General features: G+C 40.0%; 2 protein-coding genes across 2 annotated transcripts in view; one reads left to right on the top strand and one right to left on the bottom strand.

Annotated features, from left to right (window-relative positions):
• fancd2 (FA complementation group D2) overlaps window positions 1-19,211 on the top strand; it is an 85,601-nt gene extending 66,390 nt beyond the window's left edge. Inside the window, exons 31-44 of the mRNA XM_052018576.1 lie at window positions 1,355-1,473; window positions 2,683-2,793; window positions 4,556-4,683; window positions 5,719-5,818; window positions 6,837-6,959; window positions 7,320-7,413; window positions 7,853-7,924; window positions 11,093-11,131; window positions 12,141-12,215; window positions 13,337-13,411; window positions 14,356-14,502; window positions 15,426-15,509; window positions 15,940-16,023; window positions 17,137-19,211. Of these exons, the coding sequence (XP_051874536.1) occupies window positions 1,355-1,473; window positions 2,683-2,793; window positions 4,556-4,683; window positions 5,719-5,818; window positions 6,837-6,959; window positions 7,320-7,413; window positions 7,853-7,924; window positions 11,093-11,131; window positions 12,141-12,215; window positions 13,337-13,411; window positions 14,356-14,502; window positions 15,426-15,509; window positions 15,940-16,023 (1,251 nt within the window). The 3' untranslated portion in view covers window positions 17,137-19,211. The remainder of the gene's footprint in view (window positions 1-1,354; window positions 1,474-2,682; window positions 2,794-4,555; window positions 4,684-5,718; window positions 5,819-6,836; window positions 6,960-7,319; window positions 7,414-7,852; window positions 7,925-11,092; window positions 11,132-12,140; window positions 12,216-13,336; window positions 13,412-14,355; window positions 14,503-15,425; window positions 15,510-15,939; window positions 16,024-17,136) is intronic.
• Window positions 19,212-20,487: 1,276 nt separating this feature from the next.
• LOC127571302 (FANCD2 opposite strand protein-like) lies at window positions 20,488-21,024 on the bottom strand. Its single transcript, XM_052017574.1, has one exon. It carries the CDS (start codon window positions 21,022-21,024, stop codon window positions 20,488-20,490), a length of 537 nt encoding a protein of 178 aa, XP_051873534.1.
• Window positions 21,025-24,774: the final 3,750 nt, after the last annotated feature.

Here is a 24,774-nt window from a genome sequence, read left to right as displayed (position 1 = left end):
CGAACGTGGAGGGAATCGCAACAGGGGGTGAGGTACGCACACGCACACAATAACTGGTTACAAATGATCAGGGAATAAACAATACAATGTTTGAACACTCTGATATTCTGGACAAACATTGGCTGTTTGGTCTCGGGAGTCCTTAACTAACTGCCCTGAAGTAGTGAGCAGCTTACCTCAATATCCTTGGAGACGGAGAGAGAGAGAAAACCAAACATGCAGCACTTGTATACTGCCGGGGGCTGGGTGGTCCAGCAAGGACAAAGGTGTTTAAATGGACCAATGGTAGGTGTGCCCAGGAACAAAGGTGCTCGCAAAGACCAATCCGAGCAAGGACAAAGGTGTTTACCTAATGGGGTGGAGCCAAACCTTGATTGACAGTGGTGTTGCTTTCGGCCATGTGCTCAGTGGTGTCATCCCAGCCAGAGGGGTCAGTGTTGTCACAGTCACAGTCACATGACAGCCATGACCTTTTACACTACATCCCGTTAGGCTGTAAGGTCCCAAGATGGAAAATAAAGTGTTGTTCCTCCAGTTTGCATTTGGATTTCTCCCACTCCATCACTGCCCGTTGCCAGTTACTTCGTCTCCCCCTCCCACTCCATCACTGATATGTCAGTCCTCGGCCTCCTCCACTGCCGGGAGAAGTCCAAGTGCATACTGGAGGAAAAACACCTCATTTTCAGTCTTGGAACCTTACAGCCTAACGGGATGAACATTGAATTCTCCCACTTCAAGCAAACCAACACCCACCACCTTGCCTGTTCTTTTCTTCCCTTTCCTAGCCTCTCTCTCTTTTTTTTCTCCTTGGCATTTTTTTCTCTCTTTCCTTTTCCTTTCCTCTCCTCTCCTCCCCCATGACATCTGCCTCCATACCTTTGACCCATCCCCTGGTGGATCTGCTCTCCCTTCCTCTCCCTCATCTGCCTATCACCGTCTCTTACCTGCATCTACCTATCACCACCTTGTGCCCACCCCACCTCTCCTCTTTTGTCCACCTATCACTGCTGTGTTTCTCCCCCCTATATATTGGGCTTCCCCTTCTCCTATCTTCAGTCCTGAAGAAGGGTCCTGACCCGAAACGTTGACCGTCTGCTTTTCTCCACGGATGCTGCCTGGCCTGCTGAGTTCCTCCAGCATCTTGTTTTTTCATCTGGAAACTTTCTTGGTTATGGATTGCAAAGTAATATCCTCCTGTATAGGAACTAGTTAATGCTATCTGAAATTGAGTTAATCTTCATAAAACTTCAGGGAATATGTAAAGTGATTAACAAGTCTTTCTTGTTATTTTGCTTTGAGGTGTCTGTTAGTAAAGCTTATTCCATTATAATTAGTTACTCCATTTGATGTGCAGGTGTTGATGGCTGAGAACAATGGTGTGGTGGATGTCCTGGGATCAGATGTAAAAGAGCACCAACGGATGGCTGCTTGCTATCAACTACTACTTCAGATCTTGAACACTCTCTTTGCTTGGTGGGTACAAAGTGTGCAACAGTACACGATTTATGAAGCAAATTGAAAGGAATTGATGGATTGCACTGTGTGTGAAATGGCTCTTTCAGAGGTACTCAATAAAATTCTTTCTAGCAGTAGCATTCACCTGTTAAATCAGTGTATCAGGCATTAGTTGAACCTTGCCAGTAAATCAATATGACTGAGTAGTGGCAAGTACTATTATTATCTACTTGCAGTGATGTAAAGAATAGAGAGAGATGACATGGAAAGCGTAGAAATAGGCCCTTTGGCCCACCGAGTCCATGCCAACCATCAAGGGTAGGACTTTATTCCTTGGAATGTAGGAGATTGACGGGTGACCTCACAGAGGTGTATAAAATCATGAGGGATATAGATACGGTGAACACGCATAGTCTTCTTTTTCACAGGGAAGGGGAACTTAAAACTAGAGGGCATAGGTTTAAGGTGAGAGGGGAAAGATCTAAAGGGGACCTTTTTCAGATGGAGGTTAGTGGGTATGTGGAATGAGCTGCCAGAAGAAGTGGTAGAGGCAGGTACAATGACAGCATTTAAAAGACATTTCGGCAAGTATGTGGATAGGAGGGGTTTAGAGGGATGTGGGCCAAACATGGGCAAATGGCAGTAGCTTGGTGGACACCATGGTCAGCATGGATGAGTTGGGCCAAAGGGCCTGTTTCAATGCTGTATTACTCCATGACTCTTACCCATTTATAGTAATCATTTTAATCCTTTATTTCCTCCCTATATCCTCATCAACATTCCCCAGATTCCACCTATGTACACACTGGGAGCAATTTATGGAGGTCACTCAGCCTACCAACCTGCAGACTTTTGGGATGTGGGAGGAAACTGAAGGACACGGAGCAAACTCCACACAGACACAGGGCTTCCGGCGCTGTGAGGCAGTGGATCTACTAGCTGCACCGCAGTGCAGATGGATGTTCTTCTCCATTAGACAAAATAGTCAAGGGACTGCAGTAATCTAATGAGATTTATTTTGATCTGGGAAGACTTGGTCACTGGCATACCCATGTATATTGGTCAGTTAAAAAATAACCTCCATTAAATTAAGTAAGGAGAGTTGAAGAGAAGATGGGGTTTCCACAATCAGATCATGATAAAATAACTTATTTCTCATTGGAATAATGTTGGGAGCAGTAAGATTTAGCACGTCAACAGAGTTGATGTTTCATTTTAAACTTTCAGGTGTGGGTTTGCCCAGAATGAAAACCGTAAACTACTGAAGTCAGCCCTTGGTGTTCTGGCAAACAGACTCAAAGCAGGAGACGGTGAATTGGGAATGGAAGAGCTCTTCAGGTATTGTGAAGAATTTTCTAATTGTTCAAAACTGCTGTGTAGAGCAGATCAGACAAAGAGTTTGAGAAGGGAATAGTGTCTCCATTCTCCCTGATGCCTGGTCATTATTTTCCATTTGCCTTTGCGTATAAAATAAAAAAAAATGTGCGACTGAAACAGCACAATTAACACAGTAACATGTTTTAAGTCCCTTCACAGAACAAAATTGAACAGTAGAGCTTGTAACGGCCTTAGGAGGAGTGCCAAATATTTTGTCAGAGTGGATCCTTTTTTAAATGGGATTTATAGGAGGTGGGAGTGGTGGAGAGGTTTGAGGAGGAATTTCCAATGTTTTGGGCATGGCTGGCCATGAATCAATGAAGGAAGAGCGGGGGTGGGGGGGAGGGGGGGAGGTGGGAAGGAAGGTGGGGGGGATTGTACTAAAAGGAAGTCAACTGCAAGAAGAAAATAAATGGCAAGACACTGAGGAGCACTGATGTACAGTGGAATTTTCGGGAGCAAATCCATTGCTCCCTGCAAGTCTCGATACAAGTGAATAGGGTGGTATCTGTGCACATATGGCACACATGCCTTCATCGGTTGGGACACTGAGTATAAAAATTGGCCAGTTGCATGTTGCAGCTGCTTTAAAGCTTTTGGTCAGGCTACATTTGGAGTATTGTGCGCCGTTCTGGTTGCCACAGTCCAGGAATGATGTGGAGGCTTTGGAGAGGGTACAGAAGAGGTTCACTGGGATGTTGCCTGGATTGGAGTGTATTAGCTACAAGGAGAGGTTGGATGGTTTTCTCTGAAGCATCAAAGGCTGAGGGGCAACCTCACAGAAGCATAAAAAATTATCAGAAACATAGATCGGGTAGATCGAGTCTTTATCCCCAGGGTGGTAAAGTACTAGAGGGCTTGGGTTTAAGGTGAGAGAGGGAAAGTTTAAAGGAGATGTGCAGAATTTTTTGCAGGGAGTGGCAGGTGCCTGGAACACACTGCCTTGGGAAGGGTTGGAAGCAGATACAATAGCAATGTTTAAAAGGCATTTACACAGATACATGAACAGGTAGGGAATATTATGATCAGCATCATGGTCAGTGCAGACATGGTGGGCCGAAGGGCCTTTTCCTGTGCTGTAGTGTTCTGTGTTCTAAGAATGGACCTTCAGTCTGTCTATTTCACCAATCCACAGCTGCATTTTAAATAATTCTGAATCTTATTGCTGACAAGAACCTAGCTAGTTCCTCTTTATTGCCCATTAAGGTTACTTGTTCCACTGCTTTATCTTTTTTGAGATGTTCATGTTAATTAATGATACAGATAACCCATTTGGATCAAACCATTATAATTTGGGTGTGTGAGTTAATCTACTTTTTTTAAATTCTGAAAATCAATAAAAGTGTCACTGATTGAAAAGTGCTATTAAAACCCTGTTGGTTAATTTATTTCGGGAAAGAAATTGGTCACCCTTGTCCAATTTCACCCTAATATGGTTAATTCTCATATGTCTTCAAAGTGGGTCAGCAAGTACTCAGATATTTTCTCCCCATTTTATGGCCATCTGTTGTAAGGATGTGTGCTAGAGATTACAGAACTTCACTTTTCCTCTTACGTAATTAACCTCCATTTGTAGCCAGAGCAGTTCTCTAATTTAAAATTTTTTTAAAAGTTCCGGTATTTGATGATCTTTGGAGTATACAAAACAAATGAAATTTACATTTACTCTGCTTGGGAAATTCAGTCTGGTGTAGTTTATAAAATATTATCTTCATCCCGATAGGCAGACTTTCCGCTATCTGCAGAATTTCCAAAGCACTGTTCCCAGCTGTGCCTCTGCAGTGACTCTTACCCAGCTGCTCATTGTCGTATCATCAAGATCTTCAGACCACCAGTACAAGGAGAAAATAGGTTTGTCTTGACTCTTCTGTCTTTGCCGTCATGTTTACAATTTGGGTTGGGAACTGGGAAAGCGCAACATTGTTGGAAAGCTAATAAAGGAAGAAGACCGCTGGAATCTATTTTTGCCAACCTTGTGCAATCTTTGATCTGTTGCCAATGCTGCTCTGAATTTGTGGGTCCATACAGATGAGGAAATGACTGTTTGTTTCTTTTTTTTTGGGAAGGGACTGGCTTCTTCACAGCTGTTTCTCTTGACTCTTTTATTCAGCATGAGCTGAAGTTTGTACGCTGCCACTTCGCAATCAAACTGTTCTGCACTGATACAGTGCCTTTCACATAGTTTAAAAAAAGCCCCTTCATTGGGATCATTATTTGGTACCTTGTCACAGAAGATTACCAGAAAGAAATACAGAAAATCTGGAAGTACGCAGCATATTATGCAGCATCTGTGGAGAAAGAAATAAGAGTTAATATGCCAGATCACTGATCTTTCATTTGGAAACTTGGTCAAAGAGGTAGAGATTAATACCACAGAGGAGAAGAGGGTGACTTAAAGAGTGAATTCCAAATTTCAGAAGCCAGACAATTGAAGGCATGGCACCAATAGAGAAGTGATTATAGTGGGAGGCAAGGGTAGAATTGGAGGAGTGCAGATATCTTGGTAGAATTTTCAGAAGAGTACTAATGTGCAACATTCCTTTCAACTAAGTGTGCCTCTCTCTATTAGGCCATCCTTCATTGTATAGACTGAAACTATCATACATTTACAGTGACAATATGACTTGCACAACATCTACCTAGCAGTGCACCTTGTTCTGAATGTTCTCTTCTCTTTACTTGAAGTCTGTTTTATTTAGAACTTGTCTTTTTCACTTTTCTGTTTGATATCACCTTTTCTAATAAATATGTTGAGAAAGATCTGAAGATAGTTTACAGAAAATGAAATATATTTCATGTGATTGAAATGTGTAGATAATAAATACATTGTAACGATTTCGTCAGCATTTAAATGGTTCATGATTACTCTCAATCTTCTCTGTTCAGCATCAATAGCACGAGGCTTCTTGTGCCAATCCTGGGTTTTACCTACTGGAGAAAAAGAGAAAGGCAATAAGTACAATGAAGCTCTGGAAACGCTTTTATGGTCAGTGCAACTAGTAATCAGATTGATTGGCTAGGATAAAAATGACCCTCAGTCTCTGAATGTTATCTTTTATTGGCTCAGTTAATTGTGATGAAGTACAATCTATTACCAGCTGCAAGATCTTGCGACATTGCGCGAGTTCACCCTGCTCCAACATTTATCTAGAATCTGGTTGACCCTCTGACATTACTCTCTAGTGTACACTGAGGTCCAAGCAATCTATAGCTGTTATAGTTTGTAGTACAGTTTTTTTAATTCCCTGGTGGGAGATGGAGATTGCTGTCTAGGCCAACATTTTTTTTACCCATTCTTAATTCACCCTTGAACTAAGTAGCTTGCTACGCCATTGTAGAGAGCACTTAAAAATCTACTACATTGGAATGGGTCAGGAGTCAGATAAAGGTTAGCTCAGGTAAGGTCAGCAGTCTTACTTATCTAAAATAGGATATTTGTGAAGCAGGTGCTTGCTGAAACCAGCTACTTTTTCTAGATTATTTAATTTCCATAACTGGGAATTAGTGGAGCTTAAACTTCTTTATCCAGGTCTCCGGATTGCTAGTCTTGTAATTTAAGCAGAGACTAGGCATACTTGGCCAGTTACACAACAAAACCATGTAACATTTTCCTCGGCCCAGAACATTCATGCATTATAACTCTGAATCTGTATTGTCTTTTCAGACAAGTAGAATACATTTGGGAGAAGTAAGATTGTTCATTGAAACTTAGTGTTAAAATGTTGAACTTGCTCTTTGTTACGTAATAACTATATATCATCCAGAGCAATTGGGAAACGTTGGAAACTGAATTGCTCCATATCACTCATTGTTACTTTCCTATTAAGTAGCTGCATTAACTAGCCTAGAGTATTAGTTTATTTTACCATCTTTGCCAAATGTGAGGAAGGGCCACTAGAATAAAACAAAAATAATTACAAATTATGAATGAATTGTTTGACTCAGTAAACCAGCAAAGTTGAATGAACATGGCTAACTTTTGTTTTTTTTTACTGTGTTGGCAGTATTTATTTGAAACATACTGATGACGTGTTGAAATCTGTGGAGGAAATTGCTGGTGTGGGTGTTCCTGAACTACTGAACTCAACCAAAGATGGCCACTCACAGACATTTCCAACATTGACCAGGTTTGAGTAGAATAACTTTTTAGCAACTGTAGCAATTTTAGAAGTTAAAGTCACAGAAATCAGCTCCCTGATGTGCACCCCACATCCCAGCCTGCACTGACTTGATCTCAGCTAGCAGACATGCCGGGGTACTCTTAATTATGTGAAGGAGTGAAAGTATTTGTTTTTGCTTCCGTTCATGATCAGTGATGCCTATTGGAAAATGAATCTTTCCAAGACCATGGTCGTTGCATATCATTAGGAAGGTACTGTGGCATTGTGTTCAATTTCCACCGTTTTTTGTCTTTGGGTGTAAAAGAAAATGGACCCAGATTAGATGGGGGAAAGAAAACTGAGATAAACTGCTTAATTTCTGTACAGGCAAACCTTTCTGGTCTTCTACCGGGTGATGATGAGGGAGTTGGATGCCTCAGCAAAGGAAATTCCGGCTGGTACACAGTCTGATTCATCTGAGGTAATATAGATCTTGCTCTATTGCCAGTCTTTTTATGTTTCGCCATTGCAGTACTGCATGGGTGCAAAATGGCAAAGTTCAAACACAATAGCATCCAATTGGCGTGTCTTTTAAAAATTTAATGATGTAAGGTTGCCTGGGCATTGACAAACAGTTGAGAAATGGTGTGTGTCATTGAGTGCTTATCATGAGGAAGAAAAACTATTTTTGGTCACTCTGTTGATTGGTACTCTGACTGAGACACATGCTTGCATCATTTTGTCTGCTTTCATCCCTCCGTACCAAATAGATGTCAACAATTGAAACATTATCCAACCCATTTGTATTGTGAAGGAGATAACAGCTGTTGGTGCCATAGCATAAAACTAATAGATGGGGAACAGTTTCACTATGTCTTTTTAAACCCTTCCTACTTTAACTAACTCAGTTTTGGTCTCAGGTGCAGGTGGAGAAGCTGTTGCGGTGGAATCTAGCTGTACGGGACTTCCATATCCTAGTAAATCTTGTAAAGGTAAATGGATTTCTTTTCTTGTAAGGGTACATAATTTTTTGAATTGTTCGAACTGCAGGAAGAGGATTCCTTAAGCTTGTTCTGCCATTTGATAAGAGGACTCTTCCCTGTTTCTTTATTTTCTTATTCATTCGTGGAATATGGGCATCGCTGACAAGTCAGAACCCCCAAGTCTCTATAAAATTAAATAGCTCGCTACCTCAGAGGGCTGTTAATAGTCAGGAGTCACGTATATTGCAAGACAAGGCTCCCTTCCCTAATGGACAAAAGTGAAACAAAATGTTTTTATGACAACAAACAATCTGCTGGGGGAGCTTAGTGGGTCGAGCAGTCTCTGTCGGGGGGTGGGGTGGAAGGAATTGTTAACGTTTTGAGTCGAAACTAGTCCTGATGCAGGGTTTTGACTGAAATGTCGACAATTCCTCCCAATTACTTGGGAGTGTAAATTGGGAACAGATGTTCTTGAGGAAGTGCACAGTGGAAATGTGCAGGTTGTTTAGGGAGTACTTGCATGGGCATCTGGATAGGTTTGTCCCATTGAGTCAGGGTAAGGATGGTAGAGTGAAGGAACTGTGGTTGACGAGATAAAGAATATCTTATCAAGAGGAAGAAGGAAGTTTACCTGAGGTTTAGAAAGCATGGATCATACAGGGCTCTGGAGAGTTACAAGGTAGCCAGGAGGGAGCTTAAGAATGGACTTAGGAGAGCTAGAAGGGGGCATGAGAAGTCCTTGGCGAGTAGGATCAAAGAAAACCCCAAGGCATTCTACACGTATATAAAGAATTGGAGGATGACTAGAGTGAGGGTAGGACTGATCAGGGATAAAAGAGGAAACGTGCCTGAAGTCGGAAGAAGTAGGGAAGGTCCTTAATGAATACTTTGCTTCGGTATTCACCACAGAAAGAGACCTTGACGTTTGTGAGGATGGCATACAACAGGCTGATACGCTAGGGCATGTCGACGTGAGGAATGAGGATATGCTGGAACTTTTGAAAAACGTTAGGATAGATAAGTCACTGGGGCGGGATGGGATATATCCAAGGTTATTACGGGAAGCAAGGGAAGAGATTGCTGCGCCTTTGGCAATGATCTTTGCGTCCTCACTGGCCACAGGAGTAGTGCCAGATGATTGGAGGGTGGCAAATGTTGTTCCTTGGTTTAAGAAAGGGAGTAGGGATAACCCTAGGAATTACAGACCAATGAGTCTTACTTCAGTGGTGGGCAAATTACTGGAGAAGATTCTTAGAGACAGGATTTATGGGCATTTAGATGAAGGTAGAGCAGTGGATGTGGTGTACATGGATTTTATTTAGGCATTTGATAAGGTTCCTCATGGAAGGCTCATTCAGAAAGTCAGGAGGCATGGGATCCGGGAAACTTGGCTGTGTGGATTCAGAATTGGCTTGCCCATAGAAGACAGAGGGTGATGGTAGATGGAGCGTATTCTGCCTGGAGGTCGGTGACCAGTGGTGTTCCGCAGGAATCTGTTCTGGGACTCGTGCTCTTTGTGATTTTTATAAATGACTTGGATGAGGATGTGGAAGGATGGGTTAGTAAGTTTGCTGATGATACAAAGGTTGGTGGTGTTGTGGATAGTGTAGAAGGTTGCTGTAGATTACAACAGGATATTGATAGAATGCAGAGCTGGGCTGAGAAGTGGCAGATGGAGTTCAACCTGGAAAAGTGTGAAGTGATACACTTCAGGAGATCGAATTTGAAGGCGGAATACAAGGTTAATGGCAGGACTCTTAGCAGTGTGGAGGAACAGAGGGATCTTGGGGTCCACGTCCATAGATCCCTCAAGGTTGCCACGCAGGTCGATAGGGTTGTTAAGAAGACGTATGGTGTGTTGGCCTTCATTAGTCGGGGTATTGAGTTGAAGAGTCGCCAGGTAATGTTGCAGCTCTATAGAACTCTGGTTAGACCACATTTAGGGTATTGTGTTCAGTTCTGGTCACCTCATTATAGAAAGGATGTGGAAGCTTTAGAGAGGGTGCAGAGGAGAGTTACCAGGATGCTGCCTGGATTGGAGAGCATGTCTTATGAGGATAGGTTGAGCAAGCTAGAGCTTTTCTCTTTGGAGCAAAGGAGGATGAGAGGTGACTTGATAGAGGTATACAAGATGATAAGAGGCATAGATCGAGTGGACAGTCAGAGACTTTTTCCCAGAGCGACAATGGCTAACAGGAGGGGGCATAATTTTAAGGTGATTGGAGGAAGATATAAGGGGGATGTCAGGGGTAAGTTTTTTTGCACAGAGTGGTAGGTGCGTGCAACGCATTGCCTGCAGAGGTAGGGACATTTAAGAGAATGATAGAGAAATGGTGGTGGGGGAGTGGGTGATGTGGGAGGGAAGGGTTAGATAGATCTTAGAGCAGGATAAAATGTTAGCACAACATTGTGGGCCAAAGGGCCTGTACTGTGCTGTAACGTTCTATGTTCTAATTCCTTTCCCCCCACAGATGCTGCTTGACCAGCTGAGTTCTTTCAGCAGATTGTTTGTTGTTCCAGATTCCAGTGTTTTTATGGCAATCTGAGGCCTCAGACTCGTCACTTACAGATTGTATATTGTATATTCCAGAATTTATTTAATTAACTAATTTGGTAATTTTCCCAGCTGATGGTGGCATTTGAATCAATTTCACTGGATCATCAGTCTGTGTCTGCGTCTCTGCATTTCCAGTCCTGTATCTTGATGACGATCCTTCTGTGGTTAACAAAAATCTACCACCCTCAGATTTAAAATAAACAATTGATGGTTGCTATTTGTAGAAAAGATTTCCAAATTTTTATGGCCTGTTGCATTTGGGACCTCTGTTAGCTTCACAAATTATCTGGATAGGATAGCAGGTAGTTGTGCTCCTCCCAAGTCTTTCCAAGTGTCTCTGTGATGTGACTGTGAGCTTATATGCTAGATGGTTTCAGGATTTTAATTTCTCCAATTTTTCTGTACACTCAGTTTCTCCCTTTACCAATACAGGTGACAAAAAGATCCCGAGGGAGTAGAGATTGCAGCATTTAGTACTAAGTGCTAATTCTGCAATGGCTTGCTTAACTGCGAATGTTTATGAAGTTCCTTAATATGAACTTTATTTTAGTATTTGCTTGCATTGGCCATGCTTTGAGCAAATCTCTTTTTATGTTCATTAATACTCTCTAATCTCACAGGTGTTTGACAGCAGGCCAGTCCTGGGTGTTTGCCTTAAGGTAATCAGCTTATTAAATTCTGGTTTGCCAGTGATAAATTTGTTTCCTTTTACACAAGGCAGGAGGAAGACCTAGAATTCATATTGTGCCTTATTATAACACTGAAACATCTCAATAATAATTTTGTTCTATGCAGTGTCTTATAAGTAGGCAAAAGGAATAACTATTTTCTACCATCCATCTGCAGAGAGTCATATAGTCTTGCAGAATGGAAACCATTCACATCAGCTATGAAGCACCCATTCACACTGATCCTACACCAGTCCCATTTTATTCTCCCAACATTCTCATCAACTCTTCCTTAACGGTCACTGACAATGTTTTATTGCAAATATTGAAGCAATTTCTTTCTGAACTTTACAGTAATACCATTGAAGCTTTTGAAGATAGTATAAGGAAAGAGGTTGGATTTTTCTCTTTACTTAATGGAAGACTCAACAGAATTGACCAATAATGCTTGACTTTTTTTTGTCTTTCCCTCCTTTCTTCATGATTCATTTCTCCATTTTCAACCAATAGTCTCTTTGTAAGATGCATCACAGTATGGGTTCAGATGGCAAAGCCTTTTTGTTTCATGTGATCTTGTCCTTCCAGGACAATTCTAAAGTCTTTGATTTACCCTTTAATGTAAATCTGAAGAAAGGACAAGGTCCCAGTTTAAGTTTGACCTTAACTTTTATTAATGTTCAGGAGTATCAGTCTAGATTATGTCTTGGGTGTTGGCTCAAAACCATGACCTGTTCTAAAGAGCTAAGATTCCTAATACTTCTGTAATTCTGTCTGCAGTTTGTAAGCCGGTAAACCTTCAATGCCTGAAATTAAATAATCAAAGGGGACACTGATTTTTTTTTTATTTAATAGCATATCATAGTGGAATCCTACACTAATAATAGGTTTACCAGAAGTTTACTGTAATAGGTTTACTGTATAGTTTTGATGGAACTAATTTTTTTTGATGGAATTGTAATAGTTTCTTTTGTCTAATAAATGGTTATATCTTGTGATGCAGCATGGACGCCTTTTTGTTGAATCTTTTCTTAAGCAAGGCATGCCACTCCTTGACTACAGCTTCAAGAAGCACCGGGTATGAACTTCCAGCAAAGAATTTAAAATTTGTAGTAATTGCAGACAAAACTAATTTAATCAAAGGGTTCAGTTGATGTAAATGAACTCTAATATCTTCATGAGATTAATAGGAGTCTGAAAAGATTATGAATAGAAATAATAATTGATGGAAATCGGCAACAGGTGAATTAATACCCATATGAGCTGAAAGAAAGACCTGAGCCTGTAAAAAGTCTTTCATTGCTCTGGAGTCTCAAAGTGCTGTACAGCCAATTAAGTACTTTTGAAGTGTAGTCATTTAAAAAGAAGAATACAGCAAACATTTGTCCAAAGTAAGGTCTCATAACCAGCACCATGATTGAGGCACCAGTACTGTCCAGGGTACTGTGGGAAAACACTCCTATTCCTCTTTGAGATAGTCCCATGGGATCATTTATATCCACTGAGAGGATGACGGGGCCTCTATTTAGTATCTCCTGCAGAAATTAGTATCTTCATCGGTGCAGAGTCTCTCAACTGCATACGCTTCCAGCCTTGATTGTATGCTCAGATCTCTGGAGTGAAATTTTATTCATACATCCAAAGTTTGCTAAATATTGAAGATCATTCCAGAAAGAGGGGGTCCATATGATTATTTTGATAATAATTAGCTCTACACTCCATTAAAATGGACTGGAGAAATGCAAGCCATAGTGGAGTTTTTGTAAATTATATTTTACGCTTGTTATCCTTTACTATTCAGACAGGAGGCAGGCAAGGAATTTGTTCCTATTCCTCTGATGATACATTTTCTGCCCGCTTAGGATCACATCTGCACTGGATCATTGTCCAGACTTCCTTCTGTCTCTGAGAAGTGCCGCTTCTATTATAGCCAATTGAATTTAGGAAGCACAGTTGCAAATTCCACTGAAATTGTAATGTCCCTTCTCATTGTGCTACTCTAGAAATTTGATAATAATCAAAAAAGAACTCTGTTTATTTTTAGTAGGTTGAAGGGAGAGGGGCAGAAACAACGTTATAAATTCACTTTAACAGTGCTGATTTTTTTTTTTGAAATTTGGTAACTTATGACATTCAATTATTCTCTTCCATAATTTGTATCTAAGCACTGAAGATGTTCTCTTTTTTTCCCCCTTAAAGGATGACGTTCAGAGTTTGCTGAAAACTCTACAGCTGAGCACTCGTCAGCTGCACCATATGTGTGGACATAGCAAGGTATCACTTCAGCCCATAAGGTTGTTGAATTACAAGTAATTGGTACTAGCCAGTTTTCTTAGTTTCAGTTTGAATTTCTTGTAAGAGAATCTATAAGATGTAAACTCTGCTGCTGATTTATTTTAGCCAACTTTGTATCTGATTGGTTTAATTAATGTAATTGCTAAATGAGGATCCTCTAAGGTCATTTAAGTAACATGGGTGAGAAAAATGTGGAAAATATAACAGTATTAGCACCTTTACTTCTACATTAAGCACACCAGAACCAATTTAACTATGTGTTCTTTAAGTCAGTGAAGACAAAATCATAATTTATTTAGCCCGAAATTTGGGTTCCAAAGTCATAGAATTGTACAGCACAGAAATGGGCTCTTTAGTCCTCCATGTTCTTGCTGACCTTAAAGCCCACACACTAATTATAATGTGTCTTGCCACCTTCACTGAGTTATTATAGAAAGAAAACATGAAGCAGTGAATTGAATGAAGCTCTTTAGGAACTCAGCATTGTTTAAGTTGATTAGTTTTACAAAAATTGGTCAAAAAATCAGAATGATTCATTGGTAAAACATCAGCAAATTCTACTTGCCTCATCTTAGAAGTCATTCCTAAATTAATTCTCATTGGTAATAAAATAATCAAAAAGATCCAATCTATTGCCTAGAATAACTAATGTGGTTGGATACTTACAGAGCATCTGGGTGGGAGGCAGTATTTCAAGAAAATATTTTAATATTTTAAGAGCTTTCCTTGTTCAAAAGGTGGAGTGTGGTATGAATTAGCTGTTGATATTTTAATTACTAATATCTCATAGTATTAGTAATTAAAATATAGGTAATGATGCCATGTTAATACATGTTGATGTTAACATTATCAGAAGAACATGAACTTTCAGGCTTTATTGTAACTTAAACATTATCTTTCTCTCCCCTATGGTTAATTTGTAGATCAACCAGGATACTAATCTGACCAATCATGTCCCACTGTTGAAGAAGCTGTTGGAATTATTTGTGTATCGAGTTAAAGCAATGTTGACCATCAACAAGTGCCAGGAGGCATTCTGGCTGGGAAATCTCAAAAATAGGGACCTGCAGGTGAGTATATATTTAAAAAAAGTACAGATCTGCCTGTAGATTTGTCAAAATAGAATTATGTTCTGCTTATTGGTCCATGCGTATTGCTATCTCTCTAGCATTTGACTTTGCTTGTTCCTAAGTTAGAAAGTTGCACTCAAAGCAGAGGCTTCAAATATTCCCTTCAATGTGTCCCACCTCCCTCCTAAATTAACTTGTGAACTTCCTTTCAAACTCATTCTTTCCCTGGATTTCAATGCTGCTGGATTCCTCAGGCCCTTCGTGCTTCATTTCTCTCACATTCTCAGGTTCTTTTTAACACCCTCCAAATGCATCACCTAATCACTATTTTCTAACTTATCCTGTCTTCTCTTTCCTTCTGTACAGCTTTGCTGGTGATGGGTATGATTCACCTTTGCTATTCTCCACCACATGTTTCTCAATCATAACTAGGACACTTCAGATCCCAAGTATTGGTCTGCAAAAGGCTGCAATAGTTAGCCTGGTTCTGATGTTACTGTACCGATTCAGATGTTCAACTTTGGAAAGCAACGACTGAAAAATGCCTAATGATCTAAATGGTCAAAAGGGGTTCTGCATTTACTCCCGTTGTGGTTGCTAATGTTTTTCACCAATTGATGGTACTAAGTTGTTATGTTCGTACAGGAGGATAAGTCTGGGAAATCTTATTTACTGGTAGGATATATACATATAGTAAGTTCCATTGAGGGAGGTGTGAAGATGAAAGGCCAGATGGAATGGAGAGTAAATGAAGAGTCACAGTGGGTTTCTTCCAAGCATCTCCTTCAGTCATGTATCAGAAAGACAGTTACCCTTCTCCCTTCTCCCTTGGAAATTGTGCATGTGTACCTTGAGCAATGTTTCTGAATGAAGTCTTCATGGGAATAAATAAAGCTCACTAAGTCGACTGTTACTTTGAACAGGGAGAAGAGATCTTAACCCAGGAATCTCAGCAGGAGAGTGGAGGTGAGGAAGAATCAGAGTTACCTGAAGATGATGAGGAAGAGGTAAGCTTTGGGAGCATGTTTGTATTGAGGGAGTGACCATGATAAAATAAGTTGCCAAAATTGTGGTCTTCAAGGCATAATATTGGACCAGCTGATTGGATGATCATTTAATACTTTGATATTGTTATCAGTCAATTCCAAAATTTGTATTTGTGTTAATGGATAACAACAAGCAAGGTATTAAGATACAGATGATACAAGACAATCCCACAGATTTAAGGTAATGCTTGGGCCGAGGTTAGAAAGCTGCATTCACGTCTGAAGCTTCAGATCTCAAACACAAAGTGTAAAGAAGGTATCAAGCTCAAGGAAGATGATACAAAGAGCCACAGCTCATAGATTGTAGAAAGAAAACTGTGTGGGAATCATAGTTTATTATAGTATCTACAGAGGAAACAGAAAGCTGTACAATTTGTTTGCTTTCTTGCAGGAGATGGAGGTGGAAGAGGACGATGGATGTGAGTCTGACACAAGGAAGGCTACAAGGGACGATGAAGACTCTGACAGTGATTAGGTCTTTATTGACTACATTCATGCCAGTACACAAAGCAATTGAAGTTGTTTACTAATTGCATTATAGAATGTAAATGTACCACAATGGAAATGTGCCATTAATTCAATCAATCAGGTCATTTTTAGTCTGCCTTGTGATTGCTTCCTACTGCCCTGGCTAGATTTTAGGCCTGAGGGGTTCTTGTTTTGCCTTCAAAATTGAGATTTTGAGATCAACAGTTCTGTGACTCTTCATTTTTTGGCTTCATGAGCCCCATCTCAACTTCTGATAGAGTTTAATTTCCACTGATGCCACACAGTTTAATGTAACATTGTGTAAAATTCCTTTTTAAGTTACCACAGCTTGACCATCCAGTTCTGTGGGTAAGAGATTGAAGGTGTACTTAAAAGGATTTTAATAGGAACATGTAGATCTGTGCACCAGAGGAAATCAGTTAATATTAATGATAGGCTGGGTGAATTTACCTTCGGAGTTAAATGGGGACCCAAGAAACTGCAGATCTGGAATCCGGAGCAACAAACTATCTGCCAGAGGAACTCAGTGGGTCAAGCAACATCTGTGGGGGCAAAGGAATTGTCAATGGTTTGGGTTAAAACACAGCATCAGGTCCTGAGTAATGTTGGAGTGGTTGGCCTTTATGCATAGAGTTTAATTGTGGAAACACCATGAAGCTGCCCAATAACTTATCTTACTGTATTTCAGTTAGAATAAAGTTGCATTTGGATCTGCTACTTCATGTGCTTTGACTTCCGATTTTTTTAAAAAATGACTGTTTTGTATTTATAGAGCTCTTCATATCCCTTTCAGATTGCTCTCAAGATCTTTACTGCCCACAAGTACTTTGATCAGTGTTTTACTGTGGGGAAATAGAGTATATCATTTTGGTTTTTTATTTCAGCTCATTGAATAAATAGTTCAACAGCTTAAAAGGATTTGGTAAGGAAGCAGTTACCCTGCTCACTCTTTACTATTAATGGTGTGGAGGGAGGGTTGAAATAATCTGATTAGGGATTTGGTGTACGTTCTGGTACCAGATCATCAACCTAGACATTTGGAAATTCAGATTCCATTCTGGAAATGTGACATTAATTCAATCAATGTGGTCATTTTTAGGTTGTCACTAAGGGAGAAAAATATCAAGAAAGCAGCTGGAATGTCCATTGTTCTTCAGGGAAGGAGTCTTGCCAATTTCATAACTGGAGTCCTGTGCCACACTGCATGCTCCCTGAAGCAGTCCAGCAAACCACATGCATCATTTTTCTAGGTCATTGAGAGATGGGCAAATGTCGCATCAACAGTGTAATCTGAAGAACACACAAAATTTCTACCGAGTCACCTTAAATTATGTCTGCAACTACAAGCAACAGTCCAGTGATGTTTGTGGTTTGTTGGGAGCCCCAATAACACCTTCTGTTAATGTTTTGACAAGTTGGTCTTCCAAGACATCCTTGGAAGTCGTGATTTCTGCCAAGACTACTGGATGGAGACAAGGAATGTAGGCTGGGAGCCATTCCCATGCATCAGGATAAAATCAGTGGATATGTTATATTAAACAATTGCTGGAGCATTACAGAGTTCTGTATCAGCTGATGGTGTGAATACTAATGAGGCAGAAATCTGAAGTGAATGTTAAATTGAGAAAGAGAAGTTAAAAGAGAACAGAATAAATTGAGTTTAACTTTCTGCTCATTTTATATAAATAAAAATCCATTCATAATAAGCTTCTATTAAAATTTGTTGACTATTCATCATAATCCATTGGTATTCCTTTCCCTTTTTCTCAAATGTTCCATGTTGATTGGTATTTATGCCATCAATTTGAAATTTGCATTTAAATTGAAGTACGCTGGTGATAGGGAACAGAATACTGGTGCACTGTTCTGAGGTTCATAGTGTGAAGTGTATGAAGCAGTCCACCATTCTCTATTTTGGTTTCTTGGCTTTGCTATTATGGACAGGATCCAGGCATTGCCACAAAGAAAGGAACAATTGAAGGCAAAATCATCCCTGATCCATGAAAGTCAACTGCTAGCTTTGGTGAGGAGCAGTTGTCCTGGATATTCTTTGCTATGGGTTGTGTAGGAGGGTTTAGATAATCTGATATAATCTTTGGAATTGATTTGTGTTTTAAAAAAATCATCTTTAATGAACTTTGTTCTTTTAGATACATTAAAGCAGGAATTAATTAGTAATCAACCAGAGTTTGAGGCATGTAAAGATGCTGATGATGTCTCGCCTTACCCAGCTCATTTGAATGGTATTTACTACTGCTCATTGACTGTTCCCAGCTCAAAAATCAGAAGTATTTGCTGCTTTGTCACTTAAATAGCGCACCTTGATACTTTAATGTTTATTGCTTTGAAAAGTCACCAGGTCTGTCAGATGTTCAAAATTTGTAGATTTTGGATCTAAACAACTCCTAAAATTCTTTTGTTCCCTGACTTGATATTTATCAATTAAATAGATTGAAGTCAATTCTTTTCATAGAAGGAGCAGCAAGTCTTAACGGCATAATTTACCAGAAGGCCTCTAAGAATTGAGTACATTTTATATTCTTTCTTTATTTTTGCTCTTAATTTGAATGAATCAACTTTAATTATCAGATTTTTTAACATCAATTTTCACTTACCTGTATTAGCTGCATTTTCAAATTCAAATAAATGTAATTTCAATAAGTTATATTTTCTTTGCAAATTGCATAGTCTGCAATGCCATGGCAGACTAAAGATGAGCTTCAATGGCATGTCTTGGGTGCAGCTTCATTGTGCCATCTCATTATCAGACACTGTGACTAGTTAAGGTCAACTGTACAACATTTATTTAATTTGAATTGGAGATAAGCTATCACATCAGGCAGATCTATTACAAGGGTGATACTTACAAAGGGAGTTGAAATACTTTTTGTTAAATGATGGATTTTATTGAAATATATTGGAGCTATATTGCAGATCAACAGGATGTTGATCTTGGGGTAGATTTTGATTGTGTATTTAGATGGGAAATAGCTGTCAAATTCTGCCATAATGCCCTCTTTCATCATATTATGCAGATGTAAATAAAGAATTACTCCTAGAATCCCTTCTTTGCCACTCAACAAGGTTTGTTTCTTATTATATGAACTTTATAATTATAAACTGTTTTGTTAACAAGTTATGCTACTGTATAAAAATTAAAATACAGAATGTTGACTTTTTGTGCTATCTTTATTTGTTAAATATTATTGATTTAAATAATTGGGATGCATGTTTTCATATGTTTGTGCTTGAAAAGATGCACAAAGCTATTTCCTAAATCTGGTTATTGATTAGCTATTGCGACCAGGAAGATGTGACATGTATAATACAAGGCAGAGGTATTTGGGATTAACCTGAGACTTGTAGTAGATTTGCCTTTGCAGGTGCCTTTACTCATGTAAAACATTGCACTGAAACTGACCAGCTATACTGGGTTCTCCATTTTCACTGAAAGACAAAGGAACCAAGGCTTGCGATGAGAAGGCAGCTTGACTGCAGAACTTCCATAAACAGACGAAAGGATCTGCTGAAGTTACTAGTGGATCTATATTTTGTTTTCTTCCAACATCTTAACAGTTGTTATCCACATATCACCCTAGGGGCAACTGTGCGGATGTACATTCTATTTCCCTGTCACTCAGCATCATCAGAGTTATGTTGTGTTGTACTGCACTGCCATGATACCTTCTGGTCTTTGTTTTATCATGAACCTTGTAGGGGAAAGAACATAAAATTCCAATTTACTGCTGTGTTTTTCATCGGAATGTGTTTCTCTATGTAGAAGGCAGGCCTTTGAATAATTGAAAAGCACAATGCAGCATCTTTGCTTAGCATTGTCCAGGCACCCCTCCCCACCCCCTCAAACTGGTAATGGCACAGTGGAGAAAGACAAAAAGTTAATGTTTTCTTTTCAGTTGTGGATGAATGCCAGTGCCATGGAATAATGTATTTAAAAAAAACAAAACTAGTCTGAAAATTAAGTAACAAAACTATTAGTTTTATTTTTGTTATTCTTAAAATATTACATCATAAAGTTTATTATTCTCTTGCCTACTAATTCATTGAATTTCATGCCGCTTGGCTATGTTTTGTGCAAAGATGGGACTTGAAGGTACAGCTAAGCTGGATCTTGGGAATAAATTAATTCCTATGATCATCTCAACCAAACCCTGATGCAAACTTGCCTGAACACAAACAACTATAGTTGTAAATTAATATTAAACTACACTTGCCCAGTGCTGTTCTTCATTATGGGAGCCCATTGTCAGAAACATTATAATGCCAAATGAGCTTGTATCTTTAAGGTAAAAGGCAACCACGGCCTGTTAACTGCAACAGTTGTAAAACATCAGTGAGTATTCTTTTCTAACTTACGGGATCAGTAGAGAGGAACGTTGGAAGTAAAGACAATTTTTGCTTTTAAATTTAAAATACTCTTTAAAAGCCAGCATCAAATTGGATGCTGTAAGGCATGAAAGCACTTTTGGTAGGCTGTATAAATTAAAGTGACAACCCTTAACAACTGTCTGTAAATCATCACAATGACATTAATCTTATATTGTGCGGTTAAAGTGGGTGTTGGGGAATCAACATTGATCTCGGTAAAGGCTGATCTTTCAGAAGCTTGGAAGCCCCCTGCCAGCTTAGGTGCTCCAGTGGTGATGACTGACCCAAACACTGAATCAACAGAGCTGAGTTTGACAGGTTGAGGTTTGTACACAATTGCAGTGGCGTCTTGCTCGGTTTGGAAAGTGTAACACAACATCTCAGGACTGATATTTCCCGTTTCTGCAAGAAGGCCCAAGAGATTCCAGTCATTGGTCATGACATTATCTTGCAGGTAGAGGGCCACCTCCTGGTCTGATGGTGAAGCCACCTGAATCGTTTCTGCTCCATCTGGTTTCCTGGAAGAACGTGCATTGTATCCAACCAACTGGAAACTTTCATCACAGGGAGACCATAGGTCCCACAGCTGATATGCAGCCATCTTGAAATGCAAAGTGCACAAAGGGTGGTGGTAAGTCATCAACATAATAATTTGATAGAACCATAGAACACTACAGCACAGAAAACAGGCCATTTGGCCCTTCTAATCTGTACTGAAACTTTATTCCAGTAGTCCCATTTACCTGCACCCAGTCCATAACCCTTCCAGACCTCTCCCGTCCATGTATCTATCCAATTTATTCTTAAGAGTGAGCCTGCATTTACCACGTCAGGCTCTTCCACACTCCCACCACTCTGAGTGAAGAAGTTCCCCCTGATGTTCCCCCTAAACCTTTCCCCTTTCACCCTAAAGCCATGTCCTCTCGTACTTATCTCTCCTAATCTAGGTGGAAAGAGCCTACTTGCATTTACTCTGTCTATACCCCTCATAATTTTGTAAACCTCTAACAATTCTCCCCTCATTCTTCTACGCTCCAAGGAATAAAGTCCTAACCTGTTCAATCTTTCCCTGTAACTCAACTCCTGAAGACCTGGCAACATTCTAGTAAATCTCCTCTGCACTCTTTCAATCTTACTGATATCCTTCCTTTAGTCAGGTGACCAGAACTGCACACAATACTCCAAATTTGGCCTCACCAACGTCTTGTACAACCTCACCATAACATCCCAACTCCTATACTCAATACTTTGATTTATGAATGGCAGGATGCCAAAAGCCGCCTTTACAACCCTGTCTACCTGTGATGCCACTTTCAGGGAATTATGTATCTGAACTCCCAGATCCCTTTGTTCCTTCGCACTAGTTTAAAAGTTGCACTTGTTTGCCCTTGAAATCATATTTTATTTGATATGAACTTATTTTTTAAAAAAAGTAATACATATCCATTTTCAACTCAAAAGAACATCAGTTACATGATTTAGATGAGAATATTGTGTGTCATGATGGGTACCCCATGTTAGATTCTTAGAACTCTGGATAAAATAATTAGAATAATATGGGCGTAAGAAGCTGCAGTTATGAAGATTCTTCCCAATGAGTGTTACAATAGTTCTTGAAATTATAAAATGAAATGAGTGGATGAATGCTGACCATTAATTAATAACAAACTTAAATTGTGGATGTGTTAACTCTTGACATTGAAAACAATGCAGGATTAAGGGGAAGAGATTCATTGTTCCTTTCTTTTGCCAACCGGTACTCGACGCTGGAAACAAGGAATGTTGGTGATACTGAGCAGGTCAGTTAACACCCCTGGAGACAGTTAACATGGTCTTTCACTGGAAATGGAAATGTGTGTGCTTGTGAACAATGAGTGACGATGAGACTCTAAGCATAAAGTATTCATCTAACTGCTCTCTGCAAATTCTGGCTGAATTGTTACACATTCCCAGTATTCACGCTTTAGTTAAAGAAGATTGGGTGTAGCTGGGATGCTATTCTGTGCTTTTATTTGACACAACGTTTATATTCCCAGGAAACTACACTGGATAAAACCTCTAAAACTCTCTGCTTAACTGTGAATTTGTTCTTCTTCCCGATATTCTCAATTTGTTGACTATTCCTTGTAAATCAATGCATTATTTTATAAGTTGATGAAGTGGTGCAATGATGTTGCAGTTGGGTCTTAAATTCCTAAAGATTATAAGAAAGGAGTGTTGCAGGTAGATTACATCATGCCAAAAGCAAAATTTTGCTGATGTAGCAAATTTGAAATAAAAGCACAATGCTGGAAATACTCAGCAGTTCAAGTAGCATCTGTTGAAAACAATCGACCTGAAATGTCAACTTTGTTTCTCTCTCCACACATTGCCCGACCACCTGAGTATCTCCACAATTTTTTAATCAACTTGATTTAAGTTTGCAAACTACCATTGATTATATTTGGTTTCCTCATCACCATTTTAACTGTTTCCTTGGCATAGGGATTAAATTTTATATTATTTGGGCATAGTTACTTGTTAATCTAATTTGCATTTATAAATGTTAGCTCAGTTTATGATGAGCATACTTGGTGAGTTTTATCATTCTCCGCAACTTCACATCATTCTCTGCAATTTCCAATGGGATCCCACCACTAGGCACATTTTCCCCTCCTCCCCCCCCCACTTTCCACAGGGATCATCTCTCCGCAACTCCCTTGCCCACTCGTCCCTCCCCACTGATCACGCTGATGGCACTTATTGCTGCAACCGTGCAAAGTGTTACACCTGTCCCTACACCTCCCTCACCACCATTCAGGGCCCCAGGTGAGGTACCGCTTCATCTGTGGATCTGAGGGTGTCATTTATTGCATCCGGTGGTCCCAGTGCGGCCTCCTCTACATTGGTGAGATCCGACATAGACTGGGTGAGCGCTTCGTCAAGCACCTTCGCTCCGTCTCTCGCAGCAGCAAGGATCTCCCAGTGGCCACCCACTTCATTTCCACTTCCCATTCCCACATTAACATGTCTATCCACGGCCTGCTCTACTGCCAGGTTGAGGCCAGACTGCCAGGTTGGAGGAGCAACATCTCAAATTTTATTCCCCCCTTTGTTTTCCCTCATTCCTGTGGCCCCCTCATCCCTTCTCTCTCCCCTCCCCCATCCTTATGATTTGTCCACTACCTCCCTCCTATTCCCCACCTCCTCTTTATTCCATGGTCTACTGTCCTTTCCTACCGGATTCGTCTTTCTTCAGCCCTTTGCCTCTTCCACCTATCAGCTCTCAGCTTCTTACATCACTCATTTCATCCACCCTCCCCCACCCACCTACCTTCCCCCTCACACCTGGACTCACTTCTCACCTGCCAGTTTGTGCTCCTCCCCCTACCTTTTTATTCTGGCTTCTGGGCTCTTCCTTTACAGTCCACATGACGGGTCTCGACCCGAAACACCGACTGTTTCTTTCCCTCTGTAGAAGCTGCCTGACCTGCTTGAGTTTCTCCAGCATTTTGTGTGTGTTGTAGTGAGTTTTACAAATGCGTTTTATCAGACTCTGAAAATATGAAATAAAATACTGGAACACTCAGCAAGTCAGGCAGCGTCTGTGCAGAAAAAAAGTTAATAATTCAGGTCGATGTTTTTTTTAGATCAGAGCACAGTTCGGTGTGAGCACTTTTAATGACATGACTTCAAATAACAAATTTAAATTAATACTCCCCCCCCCCCCCAAATCACGCTGAAAGAAAGTAATACCAGAAGTACGGGCTATTTTTCAGATCTCTATTTCTTCGACTCTATGATTTCTCTGCCGAGCTGAATGATGATATAATTGCGTTACGTTGCTTAGCTACCTGGAATGTAAGTGTATCAGTATTTGACTATGTTGCAACAGTTCGATACATTGATAATGACATCAGAATGAGACTGCATTGCTAAGTCTATGTGTATGAATGAACTGCCACCAAGCACTTATGGCCCACGCCCTTTTTTTTGTAACCCAATAACTTCTGTAATAAATGTAACAGCACTGTGGGAGAGCCTTTACGAAGGAATTGCAGCCATCCAAGAACGTCCTTCTTATGAGTATTTAAGGGGTGGATAATAAATATCATACATATATTTTGTTCCTTCATCATGACTAATTGGATTCAACATCATTACTCCAATCTCGCTAACCTAATCATCTTCTCGTTTAATGAAACAAATTGAAATAAAAATTTTATTTGTCAATCAGCCCAAATATTTTCGTCGGCAAAGACCGAGCCCATGTCCACATTTCGGTCAATGGAAACGCTCGTCTCATCGACCTCCTTCCTGGCCAATGATCTTTGCCGAATTCCTCCTTCCGGGTTAGATGGGGCCAATCGGA

This window comes from Pristis pectinata, chromosome 6 (genome assembly GCF_009764475.1).
Source record: "Pristis pectinata isolate sPriPec2 chromosome 6, sPriPec2.1.pri, whole genome shotgun sequence".
Taxonomy (NCBI): Eukaryota; Metazoa; Chordata; class Chondrichthyes; order Rhinopristiformes; family Pristidae; genus Pristis; species Pristis pectinata.
This window is presented reverse-complemented; position numbering and strand designations above follow the sequence as displayed.

What these genes read in the sequence shown, in the direction of transcription:
- LOC127571302 (XM_052017574.1), bottom strand. Translation starts at nt 21,024, where the DNA reads ATGGCTGCATATCAGCTGTGGGACCTATGGTCTCCCTGTGATGAAAGT.